At 41.0% G+C, this 21,548-nt stretch overlaps 2 protein-coding genes and 1 long non-coding RNA gene across 3 annotated transcripts in view; 2 read left to right on the plus strand and 1 right to left on the minus strand.

Annotated features, from left to right (window-relative positions):
• The first annotated feature begins 1,902 nt into the window (after positions 1 to 1,902).
• LOC122972726 lies at positions 1,903 to 6,726 on the plus strand. Its single transcript, XR_006399831.1, has 3 exons — positions 1,903 to 4,380; positions 5,812 to 5,849; positions 6,596 to 6,726. It is a non-coding gene; the product is annotated as an uncharacterized LOC122972726 (long non-coding RNA).
• A 1,492-nt stretch (positions 6,727 to 8,218) lies between these two features.
• txndc5 (thioredoxin domain containing 5) lies at positions 8,219 to 16,082 on the plus strand. The gene is made up of 10 exons (XM_044340228.1): positions 8,219 to 8,642; positions 9,870 to 10,022; positions 11,108 to 11,213; positions 11,323 to 11,419; positions 12,273 to 12,388; positions 13,560 to 13,646; positions 13,944 to 14,099; positions 14,477 to 14,559; positions 14,845 to 14,974; positions 15,865 to 16,082. Exons 1-10 carry the CDS (start codon positions 8,458 to 8,460, stop codon positions 15,985 to 15,987), a joined length of 1,236 nt encoding a protein of 411 aa, XP_044196163.1. The 5' UTR covers positions 8,219 to 8,457; the 3' UTR covers positions 15,988 to 16,082.
• A 276-nt stretch (positions 16,083 to 16,358) lies between these two features.
• bmp6 (bone morphogenetic protein 6) overlaps positions 16,359 to 21,548 on the minus strand; it is a 49,390-nt gene continuing 44,200 nt past the window's right edge. The window contains exons 6-8 of the mRNA XM_044340227.1: positions 21,309 to 21,385; positions 20,072 to 20,182; positions 16,359 to 19,558 (exon numbers count right to left, since the gene is read on the minus strand). Of these exons, the coding sequence (XP_044196162.1) occupies positions 19,409 to 19,558; positions 20,072 to 20,182; positions 21,309 to 21,385 (338 nt within the window). The 3' untranslated portion in view covers positions 16,359 to 19,408. The remainder of the gene's footprint in view (positions 19,559 to 20,071; positions 20,183 to 21,308; positions 21,386 to 21,548) is intronic.

A 21,548-nucleotide genomic window follows, 5' to 3' on the forward strand; every position in this document is an offset into this window, starting at 1 on the left:
TATTCCTTCTTAAAGAACAGATATTATACTGAAGTTGTAGTTCGACATTTTAGGAAATACGCTTATCTGTTTCTTACACAGAGTTAGATAAGAAGATTGATACCACTCTCTTGGCCAGGTGCAGTATCCTCCCTGTGTCATGTCATCACCGGTTGCCAGGCAACCAGTGGACACTCCAAGAAGTCACTTTGGTTTTTGAACAGCACTTTAGAGATGCTGGTAGCATCTGGATGGAGCCAGGTTTGCTGGCTAAGTTAAGTTAACAGGACTTTTCCTTTAAAAGTAAGGCAAGACATCAGTTTTACATCTCCACTTGTTCATTCTGAACAAATTGCCAGCATGATGAATCAGTGAAATTTCCTTGTTAGCAACTTCCAAGCCTGACTACCTTTCTTTCAACGATCCATTCAGTGCATAAATTCAAACTTGCACTCGTTGCTCTGCACCCGTGTTGTTGAGGTCTGGCAGATGTGTGGCTGGAGTGCAGCTAAGCTCTTAACAGCTAAAATATGGGGATAATAAAGGAGGGAGAGAGAGAAACAGAAAATAAACCAAGAAACAGAACAAAAGACATCTGAACAGAGAAAGCGTGACATAAGCTAAGACGTGAAAATCAAGTAAGAGAGCGGAAGATAAATCAGATGAGAAGCACTAAGAGAAAGAGAGACAGAAAAAGTTAATGACAAGAATGACAACAGAGAGAAAAAACAGAGAGGAAGAGGGAGAAAGAGGAACAAAGGCAAGGAAGAAGGAAGACAAAGATGAGATGGGAGGGAAGACACCGGGAAGGGAAGACTGGTCCCTGGCCTGCAGATCAAAGCAGGCAGTGAGCAGCAGCTCCAGGCCGGTCCTCCCAGCACCTGCTGCTGCCCCGCAGCCAAGTCAAACACATTATTCCAACAGACGTACTGCTTAATGGCTTCTGTGGAGAGACCTTTACTGGGTCCATGACTGCCTCTGCAGACGCTCAGAGGTGCAGGCTGCACCCACACACACACACACACAAAGGCTTCCCAAAACTCGTTCATACTCACTGACACACCTAAGAGCACACAGACACACACACACAGGCGCAACACGCACACTTTCCTATGTGTGATCCATCAGATCATTTTATTGCACACCTGCTTTAGCACAGTCAAACCCAGACACCTGTCAGAATCATAAACTCACTTAAAGTACCCACGGAGTGATGAAGCAGGCATACAATACGACCCACATTTACAATAAAACATTAACACCTGGTTCATGCATTGTGCCCCAGTCTGCCCACTCTAACGCAGCGCTCTGTTAAACAGAGCTGGGTTATGTTTGGACCGGAGTCAATATTGAGCAGAGAACAAATCATCCTTAGAAAAACAGTAAACATCTGTTTTGTGACTTGGCCACCTTTCACTGGCAATGTCAGCCTGACCTCAACGAGGCTGGGCCCCTTTTACATTTTCCATGAGAGCAAGCGAGAGTACCAGTAAGTGGGTGACAGCATCTGTAATTTCTTTTTTTTTTTTTTTTTCAAAAGCGGGGAAAAATAAAAACAAACCTTGACGCAATGAAGGCAGGTACTAGGGGCAATTTTAAAGTGCCTTGCAGTATATCCAAAAAGAATGAAACCACGGGCAGTCATTGTATACGGCTTTAGCTCAAGCAAAGTGAAGCCTCATTGGTTATTGATGACATTTATGGCTCACCTCATATGAAATACTGTCTGCTGAAATATCACTTGAGAGCCCTACTTTCCTTGTAGCTTCAAGCTTTCATGGCAGCCACTTGATTTGTAGGTTGTCAATGATATTTAGATCAACATGTATGTAAAGGCATAGCTATTTTTTTTCTTGGGCACATGCAGTATGTCATCCTCTATTGATCTTTAGAGGGAAACTCTTTTTTCTATTTCAGAGCCGGGCTCAGCTACAAAGCAGCCTCAATGGAGCTCAGCGTCTTGCTCAAGGACACTTTGGCAGAGTGGATGCTCTCCAATGTGTGGGCTTCGAGAAGGTCTCTGCTATTATTTATATAGCTGTGTTAATTTGCGTGGCATATGCCATTTGATAATGCTAAGGGTGGTTTATTAATACTTTACTAAACCCTTTTTAAAATTGGATGATGTTTTAAAGGCTCTAAGGTTCATTAGTCATCTGTAATATGTTGTATACGGTGGGATCAATAGATGTTGGTGTGGTGATAGAGTTCAGAGCCAATCACAAGGCCCTCTGTCTGTAATGTGGAAACACCAGGATGTCCATCTCTGTGTTTCTCATGTGATATGTCCATGTCTGTATTTAATTTGCATTTTTCTTGTCTATCCCTGTTCTTCTTTTCTTTTCTTCCCACACTCCTTGTCCTCTACCTACCTCCTCTACATCCCTTCCCCGTCTTTCTCTCTCTGCCCCAATGCACCCCCCTCTCCCACTTTGGCCAGTATATCCTGATGGCTTTACCAGCAGGAAGTGGGGCTTTTACAGCAAGGGCTGTGGACCAAGAAGAGTCTGTGAAAGGCAGCCTCCAAGTCGAGGTGGGTGCTGTCACCACCTATGACGTCTCACCTCAGGTGACATGTTCAACAAGGTGCGTTGGCGTGGTATTTCTAACAGTTTTTAGAAACATGATGACATAGACAAGAAAAGAAATGGTAAGTGAAATGGTAAGTGATAACATACGTAGAGAGAAGATGCTGGTGTGGGTGTAGGAAAGGAAACTCTGCCACACACCATAAAAAATCAAGTCAGTGGTGCCAGAAGAACTATCTGGTCACCCAGGCAAATAAAAGGAGACTTCATCAATAAAGCATTTTTTTGCCAAAAATGTCAGTAAAACTTCCACACTTTCCACTGGGAACACGATCAAAGTTTTTCGTAGGTGACCTTGCTGGAAAACATCTTTGAAAGAAAAGATTTGCTGATAAAATCTGTGTTGTAAATAGCTAAAAAAAAAAATCAGCTCAGTGAAGCTGCACTTAGGGTACGTTCCATTCAAGTCGGAGGTCGGAAATTTCCAAGTTGAAAACTCCGAGCTTGAAGCGTTCCACAACTCATGATGCCAAATGCAATCAATCAACATGGCTGGCCACGAGAAACTTGACTTCTTGTGGCAGGCAGCATGTGAATATTTGCAGCGGTTGCGATTAATTTTGACCTCATTCTGCATATTGATAATCGGTCTTATTTTATGGTTTTGTGTTGTGTTTTTAGGCAGGGGAAATGACTATATGACCCCTATGTTTACGAGCTTCCCAGTCGAAAGCTGTTCCGTTAAGAAGGCGGTTGTAAATTTACCAGAAATGTAACCGGAAAAATACCAAAATGACAACGGTAACATGCAGGTGTTAAGCAGTTATGTTTATCCTAGTTTAGGGTGTTAGCATGCTAACATTTGCTAATTATATTTTGTCATAAACCATTTTGGAGAAATTTAAATTTTGACCAAAAGATGACGAAAAAGACGACAAAAGACGACGCCTTTTCTGAAGTCAAATAAAACTTTTCATGGACATTTATTTATGATTTATGATTAATTTCGTGATGGTTGAAGCCTATATAAGGACAACATCTGAATAATATAATATTTACACGGTTGTCCGTGACTAGCTTAACAAGTTACATTTTGTAGACATGTTTTTCATCAAACAACAGCAGTCGCACCTGTCAATGTTCAACCTGTTTACAGCTTCTGCATGGAGTTTCCAGCAGAGGGAAAGCAGCTGACCCTGTAAGAACACAGGGCTTGTGGAAAATGTTGGTAATTCCAATACTGTAGATACCTCAGGAGACTTGGCACGACTTGATTCATCCGCCGGGATCCAGCAGAGAGCAGTAGAACATAAAAACACTTGAGATACAGCGAGAGTTGTCATGGCGATCCACAACCACCATAACAATCTCTGACATACTTCCTCCTTCAGTTATTCTCTTCTTATTCTCTCTCTATCTGACCCCTTACTTTCCTAAATGACTTTCAATCTTATTGTTTAGCACTTTCTTTCTTCCACTTTTCCTTTCCCTCATTCTCTTTCTTTGTTTTTTGCTCCTCTCTTACACTCCCTAACTTCCTCTAACCCTTTTAAGAAACCCAGATGAAAAGGCAACGTGCTTTCCAATTTCCATCCTTTAATGTTTTTTTTTCTGGGATTGTTCCAATCATGTGGGAGAGCCCCTTTCCCTGCTGCCTTTTCCCAGCACAGGTGCCTGCTGCAGTGGCTCTCGTAAGCTGTCTGCAAATGACATTGGTTCTCCTCTGTTGGTCACATCCTGTGTCCCGGATATGATACTGCCATGAGTCTCTGTATCCCTAATGGAAACACGTCTGGCTTTGGCCTACATGATGTCCAGTTGTGGGAAGATGGCGCTGAAAGCATTTCTACAGAAATAATGAGTGTCCAACAAGGTAATTCCCATATGTTTACATGACAGAATTAGATTTGGTCAGAAATAGGCTCTGAAATATTCCAGAAAGTCATTTTAAAAGGTTTTTCAGTGTGTTCCTTGGCAGTGTTGAAAAGCAGACCCCAATTTGAAATGGATACTGTTTGTGAAAAGCAGTCCACAGCTGTTAGAGAGGCACTGTTTCTGCCATTTATTTACATTTTACGATGATCATATTGCTTCAAGGAGATCTCTGTGTTCACAAGTGACAGTACTGTGAGAGTATATAAATCTGTCAGGGGAAAAATTTAATGATGTTATTACTAAACAAGGTTGGGAAGATAGTCCTCTCTAGGATTTTTTTGTCTTCTCTATGGCCTGTACCTGATCAGCATGAAAAAAAACATATTTTCATCTGATTCAGAGATTACAGACACACCTCATAAAGAAAGTTTTCAGCACTCTGCCTTGAGTTATTGCTCACTCTGTGAACTTAGCGGCATAACAATAACTAACTATTGCTTGAACTGTTTTTTCTTAACACACATTCTCTGTCTCCCAGTTCTCACTTTCACTCTGTTTTCCACCTGCCAACTCGTGCACTCTTAACTTAAGGGAATTAAGAAAATAAACAGAATGTCCTCGGGTCCTCGGGGTCCATTAATCTTTCTTTTTTTCCTATTACACCATTCTATAGCTGGCCTGGCAAGGTGCCCGGCCATCAACAATGGGTAACCAGTAGACACCCACAAGTATGTGGCCTCCGCTTCACCAGGCAAAATGTAAAATGTGTCAGCAGCAATTTGGTCATATTTACCAAAGCTATATGACATGTTGAGATTAAATAGTGATGTGTGGTTATTGGCTCGCCATGGAAACAATAGAGCCCCTCTGGGAGAGTCGGGACTGTGTGTAGTAGATGTTATTTATCATGTGCAAAAAGTCAAGGAAAATAATCTCATATATCATTTTTCACCTCCAATTAACTATAAAGGCATTTGTGTTTCACAGAGTGAGCAGCAGCTGGAATGTGAGAGCGTAGCGAGAACTGCGGGTCACGAGTGGGTGTCAAGACCATTTTTTGATATAATAGCTCAAATAAACTTTAGTGGGTGGGAGTCCTCTTACTGCTGACACCTTCATGTCAGCACGGTGGACTAAATCAGAGCAGGAATATGATCGGATCAGTCATAACAGTCCAGACAAAAATACCTCTGATGTGAAATGAAGAAGTTTCACTCAGTAGCACTTGTGAGTGAACTTTTTTAACCCTTTGACTAACGTGAGAAAATGAGCCTTTCTCGAAACTTAGACGTGTAGAAACATATTGCTGTACTTCTCACATGGGGAGGCCAACAAGTCCGTTTTTGTCCCGTTCCAAAATTCAAAAAGTATTCGGCCTTGTGAAGATGGCTGACCCTTTGGATTTATCCATTGTTTTGTTTTTTTCTAGTTTGCTCTCTGCGAGTGAAGTGAGGTCACAGCCAAAAGGTGAGACACTGTAAGAAGTTCTTCAAAGAGAAAGTATGTTTGATTTTTTACAGCTAGAGATTAAAGATCGCCCCCCTTGTCAGCCTCATGGTCACCGTATTGATCTCTGTGAGGGAGTCTCTTTTTAAGATTTTTTTTGGGGGGCATTTTTGCCTTTTTTATCACATGGTGGGCAGTGAAGAGGCAGCCAGGAGACAGGGGGAGAAAGAGATGGGTATGACCTGCAACAAAGGTCTCTGACTGGACTCAAACCAGGGCTTTGCAGTGACATGCACAATAACCATTTGGCTACCAGTGTACTCCTGTGAGGGAGTCTCTTACAAGTATATTGCTTCTCCACTGAATAGCTGTACTCTTGAGCTCCTCTCTGTGTGTGTGTGTGTGTGTGTGTGTGTGTGTAAAAGTGGACTTTCAACAGTCATCTAGGGAACAGCAGGACAATCTCCTGACACAGGTAGCCTAAAAAGTACTGACACACACACACACACACGCACTAAGAGTATTCATAAACACCTCAGTCTGTAATCTATATATCCAACTGCAGACTTCTAGCAGTGCATGGTAGGATCATTTTCACCCGGTTTTAGCATATAGACATTCAATAGGCTTTTATGAAAGAGCTGCTGAGCTGTGACAGTCTGGAATAGTGTTATATACGGTACCACAGTGCCGCTCCGGGCGACACCTCTGTCTGTTTCCATGCTGTAACCTCTTCCTTTCCTCTTCCCACTCTTCCTGTTGTCCAGATGAAAGGAAAAAGGGAGATGATTAAAGAGAAATACTACACATGAAGGCTGTCTCCATTGGGTTTCATGAAATCATGAGTATATTAAGAGGAGAGGAGAGGACTTGCCAAAAAGTTGTCAATCCAAGGAGCCAGCAGGTACTTGCTACTCTGGGAAGGGACACATATACAAACACCCTCTTTTTCGTGAGAATAGATGCATAATTTATATACGCTGTCGCCATTACGCAAGGCTACAGCCCCCACGAGAGGCACTATTTATCCAATGTAATAAATTGGATTAATTATATTTGCCTAAAATGTTCTCACTCTCAAGCATCGTTTCCACTAATGATGAGGAGGCAACTCTGACTCATATCTGACCATCGGTGTAGGAAACCCACAGTCCATCAGTCATCCACAACAGCAGGGAAGTGACACCTGAGCTTTGGTGCCCATATTTTTACAATTTAAGCAAAACGTTAACTTTGTGATCCGTAGTCTTTTTTCATCATATTTCATTTTTTCATGGATGTCTTAATAGATTTGTTCCAGAAAGACAGTCCTTAGGTGTGAAGGAAACTTACACCGCCTGCCAAAGAGCTGCAGTCGACTGTAACTTATTGGACCATATATAATCAACCAATTTGGCTTTTGCTAGAGGTGAATAAGCTCTCCTAAATGTCTCTTAAATTATATCCTAATGAGATTTTTCTCACTGACTTCATTGGCTTTCCTTTAACAGATATTTTACATTAGAATTTAGTTCAGCCTCACATTCATCATCTTAAACATGGTGCTAAGCTTAAGTCTGCCTGTGTATAAAAGGTTACATGTATAATATAAATGGGAATGTACAAATGTGGTGAGGCTTTCACCCAAAATTACAAACTTAAAAGCCTTGGATGTCACATTTTTTGTGTTTATCTATTATTAGTGATTCTCTGGGATTAGACCGCTTCATTCTGTGGTCCAAAACCTCTTTTTGAATGAACAACAAACTTAGATTTTTGCTCTAGGAGATGCTGTTTCCACTCTGAATAACACTTTGCTTTTACGTCTTAATGCAAACAAATGATACTGCAGTTAAATCAGAATTCATTTAAAGTAGTCGGTCTTTTACACTGTATACAAATAATAAATTATGTATTAATTCCTGGGTTGGCATTAAGGAAATTGCACTGTATTTTTTCAACCTACCATGTTGAGATCATCAGCATCCTATTTTTCTACTGACATCCTCCATCAGGGTCATTATAGGACAGACTTGTGTTCATCTCCAGCGTGCAGAAGTAATGAGGTTGGTGTTCAGAGGACTTCAGTATTTTGGTGATCAACATTAAAGTATGGTTAGGGTTCCTTCCCAGTGAAATCTTTGACCTCAACCTCTTTGGACAGTGAGTGACACTGAATTGGAGGCTGCAAATAAACACACAACACTAATACAATTTGAAATAATTAATTATATTTCTATTTAATAAATAGGCCCACCTTATTTAAGCCTGTCTTTATTGAGGTCATGCAACAGCGGGGACAAATGCGTGTTTACATTCACAAGGAATAATATGCAGTGTTTTCTCAAGATTTTATCTTTATTATGTCTCCTCCAGATCGCCGTCTTTACCAAACAGGCTTCCATACTTCTTCACAGACTGGCACTTGTTTGAACCTGTCAGCTTGGATAGAGTTGCAACGCGCTTGCGGGCTGCCATAGATCTGCACAACATGTTAACTTACATGTCCGGCTGTAGTTAACAGGCTACCTCATATGCATGTGTCCCATCCAGAGTGCGCGGAGGCTGATCAGAGAGGCGTGCACGTCTTTTCCAACACCAGCAGCAGCAGCAGGGACACTCTCTTCCCACCGAGAGACAGAGATTCACCATGGCCTCAGCACTGAGCTTCACATCTTTAATGCTGTATTTTATTTATTGTTCGTTACTGTTCGCCGGTGTGTTTTGCGACACTGATGCAGATGAAGATGAGCACGCCAAGCACACATACACGGTGGAAATGTTCAACGAGGCGGTGCCTACTGCACCCCACTTTGTCATGTTTTACGCCCCATGGTAAGTGGACACTTCCCAAGTTTTTATAGACGACGTTAAAGAAAAGGATTTGCTGCAACATTTGTCTGTAACACGCCTCATATGTCGCAGAAGTGTTGCTTGACTGCAACAGTGGGATTAGAGCTACCCGGCTAGTTAGCCGCTAACTAGCATAGCCGAATAGTTTTCACGGCGGTCACGGTGCTAATAATGCTAACAGCTAGCCAGCGGATAGCTTTCCAGTTAATGTTAAACTTGAGACGTTATAATTAAACGCAGCTTGTGAAGGTTGTGCGTGTTTATGGGGCAGAAATGATGTAATTCAAAGTTGTAGGTTGGGAAGTTGTGCTTACGTGGCACGCACTGATTGACTGTCGGTGGTTCCAAAAATGGGGTTCACGGACCCCCCAGAGGTCCTTGAGGGGCTGCAGGAATGCTCCATAAAAATAGGGAGTAGTTCGGTTCATTCATTGCAGTTTCATGTGAACGAAAGTAACAATAGAGTAGTAAAAAAAAAATTAGATTTATAGTCTTTGAAGATGAGATCAAAAGTTCAGCTCTTCACATTGTTGTTCTATCTTCATCTCCAGCAAAGGCTGACCTCAAAAATCTCTTAATCTCTGTGTAACCTTACACTCGCATGCAGTGCATATTTGATTTCTAGCCAGTTACTGCAACAAGGCGGTATTATCAACAGGTTTCAGCTCACATTTCTGACTTTTTCTTTGCTTTTTCATTGACATGGATTCACATTCTGTTTGTCTATATTCATCAAGGGGTGGTATGCATAATAGTTACTCTGCTCTTACTTAAAATGTCACATAAAATCTAAGCTCCATGTGGTTTTAAGTACCAGAAATAATTGGAGGCCTGAGCTGAAAAGAAGAAAGCATATTCCTTTATTACTCTTTTGTCATTCAGAGGAGAGTGGAGGCATTTATCAGATGTTTGAGCAGCTGGCCACCATCTGTATCGGGGTATTTCTAAGAATACAATGCCTCTGATATATCAGTGTAAACCCATCACTTGGGCTCTAATGCATGCACATCCACATTTCTTATGGATTTACGTAACTGACCATAGAAACCATGAAAGAGTGCAAGAGAAGTTGTGTGCACATGACAGCTTTGAACCAGGATCACAGACTCTCAACAGAGTTTGGGTAAAAGATGTATTCCACCAGACCAGAAAGCTTTCAGAATAACTTATGTCGCACACTGACAGTATTTCTACCACTGTTGTGTCCAGGTGCGGCCATTGCCAGAGGTTACAGCCGGCATGGAACGAACTGGCAGACAAATACAACAGCATGGACGATCCCCCTGTGTATGTTGTGAAAGTCGACTGCGTCCAGGACACCAAGTTCTGCTCCAATGTTCACGGGGTTAGAGGCTACCCCACGTAAGTATTAGAATCACACCAGCTGACCTATCTCAAATCTTCAATTCATTTATTCATAGTAATTCATGTGTGTTCATATAGTCAGACTGAATAAAAATGCAGCTAATAGTGTAGAAGTCTTTTTCGTCACTGATTGACGGATGAAGTGACACATTAACATGCATTTGGTTGGAACTTCTGCCAATATCTTAAAGGAGAGGTTCGCAAATTTTCAAGTCTGTCTTGAAACAACAGTCAGGTGCCCAAATGAACAGTGAAAGAGGTTTTTCTTGCCATAATCATTCCTCCTGTTCATACTTACCATTAGAAGAGCCCTTCTTAATGCACTTTCAGTGTAAGTGAGGGGGGGACACAGTGTGCCCACACAGTCATTTTGTGCAAAAATGCATTTAAAAGTTGATGTGAAACTTATAATATGAGGCTTCAGCAGTCTGAGTTAGTCATATCAAGTAGATATCTGCCACATTTACAGTCTTTTTAGCATCAGATTCCCCCTTTGTGTTTCCTCAGTGTTTCCCTTTTTAGCTATAGTGGAAGTATAGTAACAAAAAGAGGAACTTTGACACTAAAAAGACTGTAACATTGAAAGATATCTACTTGATTTGACTCATTTGGACGGCTGAAGCTTGATATTAGCTTCAGATAAACTTTTAAATACATTTTTGCACAGAAGGAGGACTGTGGATTTTGTCCCCCATCACTTACATTGTATGTGCATTAAGAAGGAATCTTCAGATGGTCAGTATGAACAGGAGGAACGATTACAGCAAGAAAAACATGTTCAATATTCATTTGGGCTCCTAACTATTTTTCAAGACAGCGTTGAAAAGTCGTGAACTCGTCCTTTGATGTCATCCTCTTAAATCTTGAACAATGCTGACTGCATACCATAACTGCAAGTGCTGCAGTCAGTGTGTAATGATTGACAGAGCTTCTACTTGTTTAACTAAAGCTTGTAATGATGACTAAATGGACTAGTTACAAAGCTGTGTGTTCATGCATGGGTCATTTAGTCGGAGTACTTACAACTTAAATCAGCCATGTTATAATTCATTAAATTCAAAACATTTTTGTGCTTTGTGTAGGCTCAAGTTGTTTAGGCCCGACCAGGAGGCAGTGAAGTATCAGGGGCCAAGAGATCTGCAGTCTCTGGAGACCTGGATGCTGAAGACACTCCAGGAGGATCCTTCAGTAAGTGGTGATCATTCGGTTAACTTGACATTAATAAACCAGTGATCGTTGCGGTGCAAGAACGGTGCTGTTCATAGCTCTTACCTGCTTGTTGTTGTGTCTCCTCCAGGAACCAGAGAGTGAGATGGAGCCTCCTAAAGCTCCAGAGCCCAAACAGGGCTTGTATGAGCTCACTGCTCTCAACTTTAAGGCCCACATAGCCAAAGGTAAATCTCTAGTAGAAGATGTTCTTTTTACAATGACTTCATCAAAGGAAAATGAACAGTAACTTCATGTTGTGAAGTTGCGCAGCTGCTTCCTGTCATACCAGATGAAAAGTTTCTGTTTTTGTCCCAATTTTAAACTTGTTTTCAGTTTTCAACCACACTGAGTTGTGTTTCTGGATTCCTCATTAGAAAATGGAAACACCACATTGCCTTGATTTACATAACTGACATTTCAACACGAACACCTGAGCCACAATCCACAACGTCAGTCAACGCAAACCAACTGTGTAACACTTGTCTCCTGTCACTACACGTTTCTGGATTTTCACTGCGCTTGCAAAAATAAACAGTGCTCACGATAATTGTCTCGTTGAAATTACGGCTCTTAAGCCCCGCTGGAGTTGAATGTTTTGGTTTTGAAGAAAAATAAATGCTTTCTTGTTTGGAGATGAAAAAAGGCAGGATATGACATATGCATTTTTAAAACAGTGTTTATAGGTCCCACCTTCACATCTTGGCAACAGAGCCGCAATAAACGTTGTGTAATTGGCTGCGTATAACGTCTGTATAAGAGGTGTATATTTTCATTTACAGCTGGCTGTGTTCAGTTTGTAGTGGAATCAACTTTATACATTACTCCATCAGATCAAAAATCTGAACCCATACACTTCTGCAGCCTCAATTAAGTACAGAATTGTGCACTTGTGTGTAATTATCCATGCAGTAACCGGTATACACTGTAAGGCATTTTACTTTCTGTTTACTTATAGTATTTTTTTTTTTTTTTTTGTTCCATGTGTGTTTAGGTTTCCTGATGATTACATCTGATGTCTTTTTTCTTTTCTTTCCTCAGGTGCTCATTTTGTTAAGTTCTTTGCCCCGTGGTGTGGCCACTGCAAAGCCATGGCCCCAACCTGGGAGCAGCTGGCCACCAGCTTTGAGCACTCTGATGATGTCAAAATAGGAAAGGTGGGTCCTCTTTAAAGCACAGACTGTGTGCAGATTTACAGCATATTCATGAAATATGATAAAAATGATTATAAAAACACAAGTTCAGTTGTCAGCCAAACACCTTTTTCACAGCAGATTGTTGACTTGCTATAGTAGGAAAAGCACAAGTGTCCCAATAAGCCATGACTCTGTGACTGTGAGTCAGATACCTGAACAGAATCCTGAAAACTCAATGTGATGTAAATGTAAAACCTGAGAAAGTTGAACAATAGGTAAATATGGAATAAAATGTTGTTTCTACAATACATTTACTCATAAATAATCTTAAATTAAAGGTGCAATATGTAAGAATCAGAATGATATCAGTGACCATTAAGTGAGCTGCAGTTAGCATCCTGTTGTTTGCATGCTAGGTCACACTCAATCAGTGCGAGCGAGCAGCGATGCTAACATTAGCCAGCTAAAACCACAATATCATGATATATTTCACATGCTTTGCGGTAATGTTAGCTTACCTGACTCTGTGTTGTATTGTATGCTGGTCGTTCGTTGACGTTAGTGGACTCCATTTCTAAGCTAACGTTAGCTAGTGTTGCACCTTGTTGGTGCCGGAGAGAGGCACCAACGTCGGGAGTGTGCATAAACGTCACATCCTTTGGATTTTTGCAGAAAAACTGGCCGAAGTCCTTCACAGAGAAATCAGTTATAGGCAACCAAGAAAGTCAGGGAAGGTCTCATTTTTTAAGTTACGTTGCAATCTCTTCACTCATTGGCAATAGAAAGCGATTAATACATGTAAATTGCTTCACAATTCTTACATGTAGCACCTTTTAAAAAAAAATTTAAATTTATTCACTCAATAATTTTGCTGGTATTATTTTTTTCCCTTCCAGTAACATGTGCTGCCTTTCTTAAAGTCTGAGTTTCCAACAGCACATTTTCAGTCTGTGGCAGAGGTGACGCAGCGCTCTGTTTGCACTCGTCATTGTCAGTTACTTTAAGACACTACCTGCTCGCTCACTGTCTTATCTGTATGATAGACCCGGATTCTGGTAATTTGAGAAGCTACGTGTTCACACACAGGGCTAATAAAAACCATTAATACCTCTTAAGCAAATTTGCTGAGTCAATATTTGCATTGACGTTTCACTTTAGTTTAATAACACATGTTCATATACTGGTTGTCTAGGTGGACTGCACACAGCACTATGAGGTGTGTTCTGAGAACGGCGTGCGGGGATATCCCACACTGCTCTTCTTCTACAATGGACAGAAGGTATGGAAGACTGTTTCTAACTCTTCATTCCCAAGTGATCTCTGCATGAACAGCTGTTTTATGTCTTCAAAGACATCACTCTGTCCTCCTCTGACCCGCTTTTTGATAAAAATCAATCATCATTGTGCTGTAGTTTAAAAATAACTTGTTGCATGTGCTAAGAAATGTGCTATGTCCCAAGAAAACAATAATGATGACTTTGATAATAGCATAACTCACTATGCCAAGAAATTAATTAAAAAGCCTCCACAATTATCGTAACAGCAGTAAAGTATTGAGTGTGTTGTCTTTATGCAGACAGAGCAGTACAAAGGAAAAAGAGATCTGGACTCTTTCAAAGACTTTGTGGACAACCAGCTGAAGGCAGCTGTCACTGAGGAGGAGGAGCATCCACATGAGGAAGTTAAATCAAACGAGATCCCCACTGATGAGCCAGCCAAAGAGGAGGTTAAGGTGAGTGTGAACAGCAGAGAGAAGAATGTCATAAACAAAATTCCTGTTTTCTTCCCGTCATGTATTTCTTGCTTGTTGGTTGTGTCTAGTTACAGTGTTGATGAATGTATCAGTATGTGTCAGTATGTGTCATACTGGACATGTTATTGTTCGTGCTCTCGGTCTTCCTGCTTCTTGTTGTTAATCTGACTTCCCTGATGAAGTCCACGTCACAGTTGAAGCCCAGCACTGTGAATGCTGTTTTTAACTACATGATGTAAGCGTGAACGTGGCTCAAAACAAGTGGACTCTCAGCTGCTCCTTTTCAAAATGAATATGAAGTCATTGCATTTCAGCACAAGTTAATATCAGAGTTTCTGTTTGTTTCTTCTCTGCAGTCCAGCGTCTACGTCCTAACGGAGGACAACTTTGATGAGACAGTAGCCAAAGGATTCACCTTCATCAAATTCTACGCTCCATGGTAAGACAATCATCTTTAACCTTACAAATACCTTATAAATAGTGACAGTTAACCCACTCAGATAAAAATTGTAAAGTGATGTTTTCATTAAGTAACATAATAAAACTTAAATAGATGAGTTGACCTACATTACTACTTGTACAATTTTTTTTTGTTTAATTACCTGCAAAATAGTTTGAATCGAATGTAAAGAGACTGAATCATAGAAATCATCAGTTTGTTGTAACTCTCACACACTGTCAGTCAGCCTACGTGATGTAATTCCTGTCTTATCCCGCCGTGTAGGTGCGGCCACTGTAAGAACCTCGCACCAACATGGGAGGATCTCGCCAGCAAGGAGTTTCCTGGTCTCACTGACGTCAAGATAGCCAAAGTGGACTGCACTGTCGAACGCACACTCTGCAATAAGTACTCTGTAAGTATGTGGATGTCATCCACAATTTATACAACGAGACACCGTCTGAACTGGACATCTCACTGTCACTCACAACACTCTGTGACTCTCTGTGTGTGTCACATACCAGCCTGTCACCAACCCTCAGGATGTAATTAAACTAAGATGCTAATCTTAATCACACAACTATAAAACAATACGACTGCCGCATGCTTTAATACGTATGTGGAGTTCCAATGACGTCACTGAGAGGAAAGCTCAGGGCGTTATTTAATGCAGACGGTGTTTTAGAATCAGAAGGTGTGAAGATGCTACTCACAGCCTTTTTGTCTTCATGTGAACCAAACTAACCTACAACATATCTATAATGAAGTGATAAAAAGCGAAGTCACGTCAGTTTGCATCTTTAAAAAGCAGTCTTGAAACTTCCTTAATGGCAAACTTGGATAAGTTTGCCATTTTGAAGCCCAGTGGTCAATCATTAAGCCAATTTGTAGCTGTATACAATATACTCGAAGTTGCAATGTTTTCTGAATTGCTGCATCAGAGTTCAAGATCCACAGTTGGAATAATCAAAGACTTTAGTGATGATTCACTGTGATAAAATGTGCCATATTTGTTATGTTGTAAAGTGTTACATACCCAATCTTCTCATGTAAAACTTAACATCTTCAAATCTGACAAAATCTAAGTACTTTTAACTCTTCAGAGAAGAAAGTTACCTTAACTAAAGAAGATATTATTATTTTATTCAGTAGCATATTTAAAAAACATGACTGCATTTTTATTAGGTTTGGTGGACAGACAGGACTTTGACCAAGAAACAGTTGATAAGAGAAGTAAGTGGTTTTGAACCAGAATAAAGCACACGGAATAAGTTCTTATTCTCCGTTCCTTCCGTTTGTACTCAGGTGCGAGGTTACCCTACCTTAATCATCTTCAGAGCAGGAGAGCAGGGCGACGAGCATCACGGCGGGCGGGACCTGGAGAGCCTGCACAACTTTGTGATGAGGCAGGCGAGGGACGAGCTGTAAAAACAGTCCAGTCAGCGCTCACTCTTCACCACTCTGCTCACTCACACTGCATATCTGGCCAGTAGGACACCACTCTCTGTCCTACAGTAGCCAAACCCCCCTCTCTCTCTCTCTCTCTCTTTTTCTCCAGTGTTCAAGGACAGAATGATTCAGTCGAGTGTTTGGGATGTGAATGTATTTTTCATTGCTGTAACCCAACCTCAAATCTTCTAAAAAAAAAAAAAGGAGAATTGTTTCGTATTGGTTGGGTCTGCAAATGAAGTAACATGTCTGACAACCACTTTGCAAGCACTGCTCAATCGATCAGAACTCCTCGCACAAATAAAATGTTTATTAAAAGGGTTGCACTGAAGGACAAATGTCCCAGTTTCTGCCTGTTTAAAAAAAAAAAAATCAGTAGTCTCTGACCTAATCTCTGTAGCCACTTTTTTAAAAATGCTCAATTTTATACATGGGATCTGTTGTTAAATCATAAGCCATTAATGTTACGGTACTGTCACTCCAAAAGTTGTAAAGGTTGCATCACACTAATGTGAAGTTGAGTGTTAAGTTGAGGGGACTTTCTATCCATGCCAGTGATGGCCTATCTGACTTAACTCTCAGGGAAACGCCCACGCAGGCCAGAAGGAGTTGTGACGGAGGCTGACGTGGCACAGAGACATGACTTTGTTTTTTCTCTCTCAAGAGGAGTTTAGCTGTTTTGGAAATAACCAGATGAATTTCTTACGAAAGATAAATAGAGTTGGTAAACGTAACACCTCAGAAATGTGAAAAAGGAACCAAGACTCTTGTGATCTCAGTCAGCCATCTATCTCTACTCCTCCTAGCGTTCAGGGTCTCAGGCCTGGACCATGTTGCCCCCATATTTCCATTACTGAACATTAGTTTCATGTGAAAGAGCTGCAGCCTGGTGTTTCCGTAAAACTGTACTTTCATGATCTCATCAAATGTAATACAAAAAAAAAAAAAATGTGAATGTAAAGGTTTTGTGCTATATTTCTCAGGCCAGGTCCGTGTTTAAAGGATTTGGGAACCTGTAGGTGGAAGAGAAGAGGGCAGTTGGAGCCAGTATTGGGGGAGTAAAACAAACAGTGTTGTGTTTTTGAAGGAAACCTCCTTAGAAATCTTTGTGTTAATACTTGAGATTGAAACTGACAGGAAACTTCACTGTAGCTCAGGTTAACATGGGCTCGCTAGCATTAATATCACCTTTCTGACTATCATCTATTCTTACTTTGAATTGAATCTGCTGCATCTGGTGTCTTTCATCCTCCCGCTGCTGGTCTATAAATCTCACCAGACACTAAAATGATCTAGAAAGTTACAAAAATGCAACCAAAATACATCAATATTTGTCTGGTTTTAATTTCCTGTTTTACTGTAAAAGTCTCCCATATACTGTATCATAACCATCAACACACAAACGCAACATGCACAGAAGATTAATTGGTGTTTGGAAATTAAACAGTCAAAAGGCCAAGAAATAATCTGCACTCATAACTGGGTCTAATAGCATTTACATTCATGCTAATAAGTCTTTTCAGTGTACATTTCTGTGATTAATCATGTTGTAGTAAACTTCACCCACCTGTCAGGCCATACCCCTTACAATGCAAATGCTCTTTGACCCAGGTCATGTGAAAAGTATTTGCAGCACGGTGCAGGGCACCATTTATTGTCTAACCCAGGTACACAATCACACACAAAGCAGCTTTTTGTCAGTAAAAGTTTTTATGGATAGCACATGGTCTAAGGAACTCCAGTGACATAATTTTTTTTTTTTTTTTTTTTTTTTTTCCTTGTGAGTCATGGGTTGTGCGCTACCCATGAATTTTGTACAAAAAAAGAGTGAATAATGGCAAGTTGTAACATGAGATTTCATAATAAAAAATTTTTCAAAAATAAGTTTGTACTTTCATTTTGTTCTTGCATCTGTCTCTTAATAAGGTATGTGATTTTTCTTTTTAATAAAAGGTGCAATAAATAAGCTGAGAATGTACAAGTATTTACAAAAAAAACAGTCTAAACATGATCACAAATGTAAACAGCAGCTTACCAGAGGTATATTTTGTAATTTATGATTGGTTAGGCACATAAGGTATTTAGATTCTTATTGGTATTAGTTTCTCATTAAAATATGTTCTCTAAAAGACTCCACGTCATTCAAAGACACTGAACTCGAGGCTCACAGTAACATGTTCAATTGGAAAGACGTTGCCACCGGACACAAATCTCAACACAAGTTTACCCTCAGGGTTGAAAAAGCAAAAAGGCTAATTTCAGACAGCTGGCACAGAAACCGTCCTGCCGGCTGTTTTTGACTCGCTAAATGTTTTTCCACAATCTCTTGATGGGTTGTCAGGGGTGGAAGCGTTTGTTAACTTTGTGAGTGCAGCAACATGGAAATGGCCATTTGCGGTATGTCGGAGGGATAAGGCTGTATTCTTCGGTTCTTTGGAGAAAAACATCAGTTTAGCCACAACATGCATCATGCTGAACCAGGCTGGTGAATCGCAGCTCAGCGTGAGCCCAGCAAATATTGACACTGAGGGGATATTTGGAGCAGTGCACTGCTAAAATAGCCTGCGGTCACTTTGGTTCAGTCCATATTATATTTTAGGAAGGCAAATATGGCTTGAGAAGAAAATACATTAGGGAAGAGGAAGGAAATATGAATCTACTTACTCCAATCACATTTTTTTTTTACTGATTTGACTCATGTATATGCGTATTTCACTGAGTACAGTTGGTTTTTCTGTGCTGTTATAATGAGTCAACTCCCCAGGGTCATGCGCTGTAGAGAAATTGTTCATCAATAATTACGCAAGCTTCTTCTGAGAACTGATCCACCGTGTTTTTTTTTTTTTGTTTTCGTCGGAGAGGAGAAGGGAAAGAAAGCAGCACTCTGACTGGTCCCACGACAGTTCAGTTTTGCCCTCGCCCTCACAGTGAGGGAGAAGGTGCAGTAGCCTCATTGGCGCTCATACACACACTTCCATAAACACATAATATACAAACTTAAACACTCCCTCCTCCCCACACACACACAGTCATTCACTCACTTGCAGACCCATGAAGTGAAAAGTCCTCTCCATAACCGATAGAGAAGGTGATAGACAACTTGGTGGCTCAACGCTGGAGTAGGGTGAAGTTGCCTTTTTGCAACGGTCCCCTTAGTTCAAATCCTTTTGTTTTTTTTTTAACTTTCAAAGACAAACGTTCACGTGGGCAGATGCGTTGCTCGAATTTCGTCCGAGATTATTGAAATCAAACATTGTAAATGATCTTTTAAGGTGGACGTGCAGGCTCGCAGGCTGAGGATTTGGGCGGGAGACCGGTTTCTAGTTGAGGTCAGCCTCACCTTGGATTCGCAGCCCTTTGCCAACCCAACTTTAAATGAAAGCACTAAAGGCCCTTGATGTCAGTGGCAGCCGCAGGCGCGCACCACCATGTTCTTGTATTTCTTTAATATGACGTTGGAGTTGTCGTCAAAGTAGAGCACTGAAATGGCGTGGAGCTTGGTGGGGGCGCAGCATGGCTTGGGCACGTTCTCGGGGTTCATCAGGTGCACCTGAAAAATCAGAGAAAATACGTTAAACGGGTGCAAGTGATTGGCATACAGAAACATTTCTATTCAACTGTTTAGACTCTACGTGATCCACATTTAAAACAGACCATTGTACACTCACTGCAGAAGAAAAAATACTGAATACCATGTGGATTACTAGTCGGTTAGAAACTGAGCTGTGCATTCACAGATGTCGGCTTTAAGATGAGAACACTTCATCATGCACAAGATGAGGGACATAAATACTAATACAAAAGTGACAGTTTCAGTGAATTAATACACATCCTCAAAATGCACAGCTGTCCAATGATGATATAAACACAAGCGTATAAACTATTCTACTGTCAGGTATCTCTCAGTCATTTGGAAAGATTTACAGTACTGTCTTTTAAATACGACTGTGGTACTCGCAGCTGCTTTTCTATCTTGTTGCTTTAAGGTTTCCCTGTATGACCGGAGACATAAACACATACTGACTGGACCTGGAGCTTGATAAACATGGTGGGTCGGTCTTACCAGTGTCTGTACAATGGCGTGGTTGGTGGCGTTCATGTGGGCGTTGAGGGGAAAGGAGCACTCTCCGTCACAGTAGTTGGCCGCGTAGCCTTCAGGAGCAATGATCCAGTCCTTTAGAGAGACATGGCAGTAAACATAAAGGGTTATTTGGTATTTTTAAAGGACAAGCCCATTAAGGCTTTATAAATACCAAATTCTAGAAAGGTCAGGTCTGGTTGTGTAATTCAACCGTTAGTGGAAAATATCTTTGCATGATTGTAAACAACTGAATAAGTAGCTCATCACGTCAATTGTTGTGTGACGATGCAGCGTTGTTTGTCTACTATAGTAACCCACCTCACTTCTGTTGGGAAATTCAGCGCTAACCTTGTCTCTGAGGACAAATCCCTGCTCAAACTCTCATGTCTGTGGAATCGCTCAGGGAAGCAATACTTCTCTTCTGCTTCCTTCCTCTCGGTGTCTTACTGTTACTCTGACAAATTCTCTGCGTGTTTCGCCTCTTTCTAACTTGTTTTCGTGTTTTTATCAAGTGTCCGTACTTTCCTGTCTGTGTCAATAATATCTATCTGTCTTTCTCTTCTCACTTCTCTGCCTGTCTCTCTCTCTCTTTTCTGCTCAGTTTCCTTCCTCTGTGCAACTGTGTGTGTGTGCGTGTGTGTGTGTGTATATGTGTGTGTGTGTGTGTGTGTGTGTGTGTGAGAGAGTGCTGGCAATCTCCCTCTAGATGTCAGTGCTGTGTTAACAGCTTACAGCTTGTTTGGAAGGATGTGCGTAACTCTGCCCCTCTCTTCTATTTCTTCCTCTGTCTGTCTCTGAGTAAACACACACACACACACACACACACACACACACACACACACACACACACTCACGTACACACAAACCTGCGGTGTGAAACTTGAGTCTACTCCCACTGAGCTACTTTAATTGATTTTCTCTGTTTAGCACACCCTTGTTTGGCGGTCTGACCGTCTTACAGTCAGCGGTGTTGATACTTTGTGCATACTGGTCAAGTGACGCTGTCAACCACATACAAAGGAGAATTTATTATGTAATGTTAATAAAAAAATCTAAAATAAAAGTGCTCTAGATATGTAGCCTGTAGATGATGGTCACAATATAAAAGCTATACCTAAAGAGAGACTGTGTGGGCCATTTGAAACAGTTATAAACGCTTTAGAAGTGCTTGGACAGCATACTGAGCATATGACGTACTGTAAATGAACATGTTTAATACCTGCCAGCCCAGCTCTCGGAAGCTGACGTAGAGTTCGTGTCTTCTGCAAGCTGTCTTCTGGTCGCTGCTGTTGTAATCTGAAACAGAAGAACAGACACAGTGACTTAGGAGGGAATCGTATCCTGTAGTTAACATTTTTCTAGTCTAGTTTGCATAAATGTGGCCCCTCGGTGTGTGAAACGTGTCTCACAACATGACCGATGGGACGAACGCGCTCAGCGAAAAACTACCCCGTGTAAA

The sequence above is a fragment of the Thunnus albacares genome, chromosome 21, assembly GCF_914725855.1.
Source record: "Thunnus albacares chromosome 21, fThuAlb1.1, whole genome shotgun sequence".
Classification (NCBI taxonomy): Eukaryota; Metazoa; Chordata; class Actinopteri; order Scombriformes; family Scombridae; genus Thunnus; species Thunnus albacares.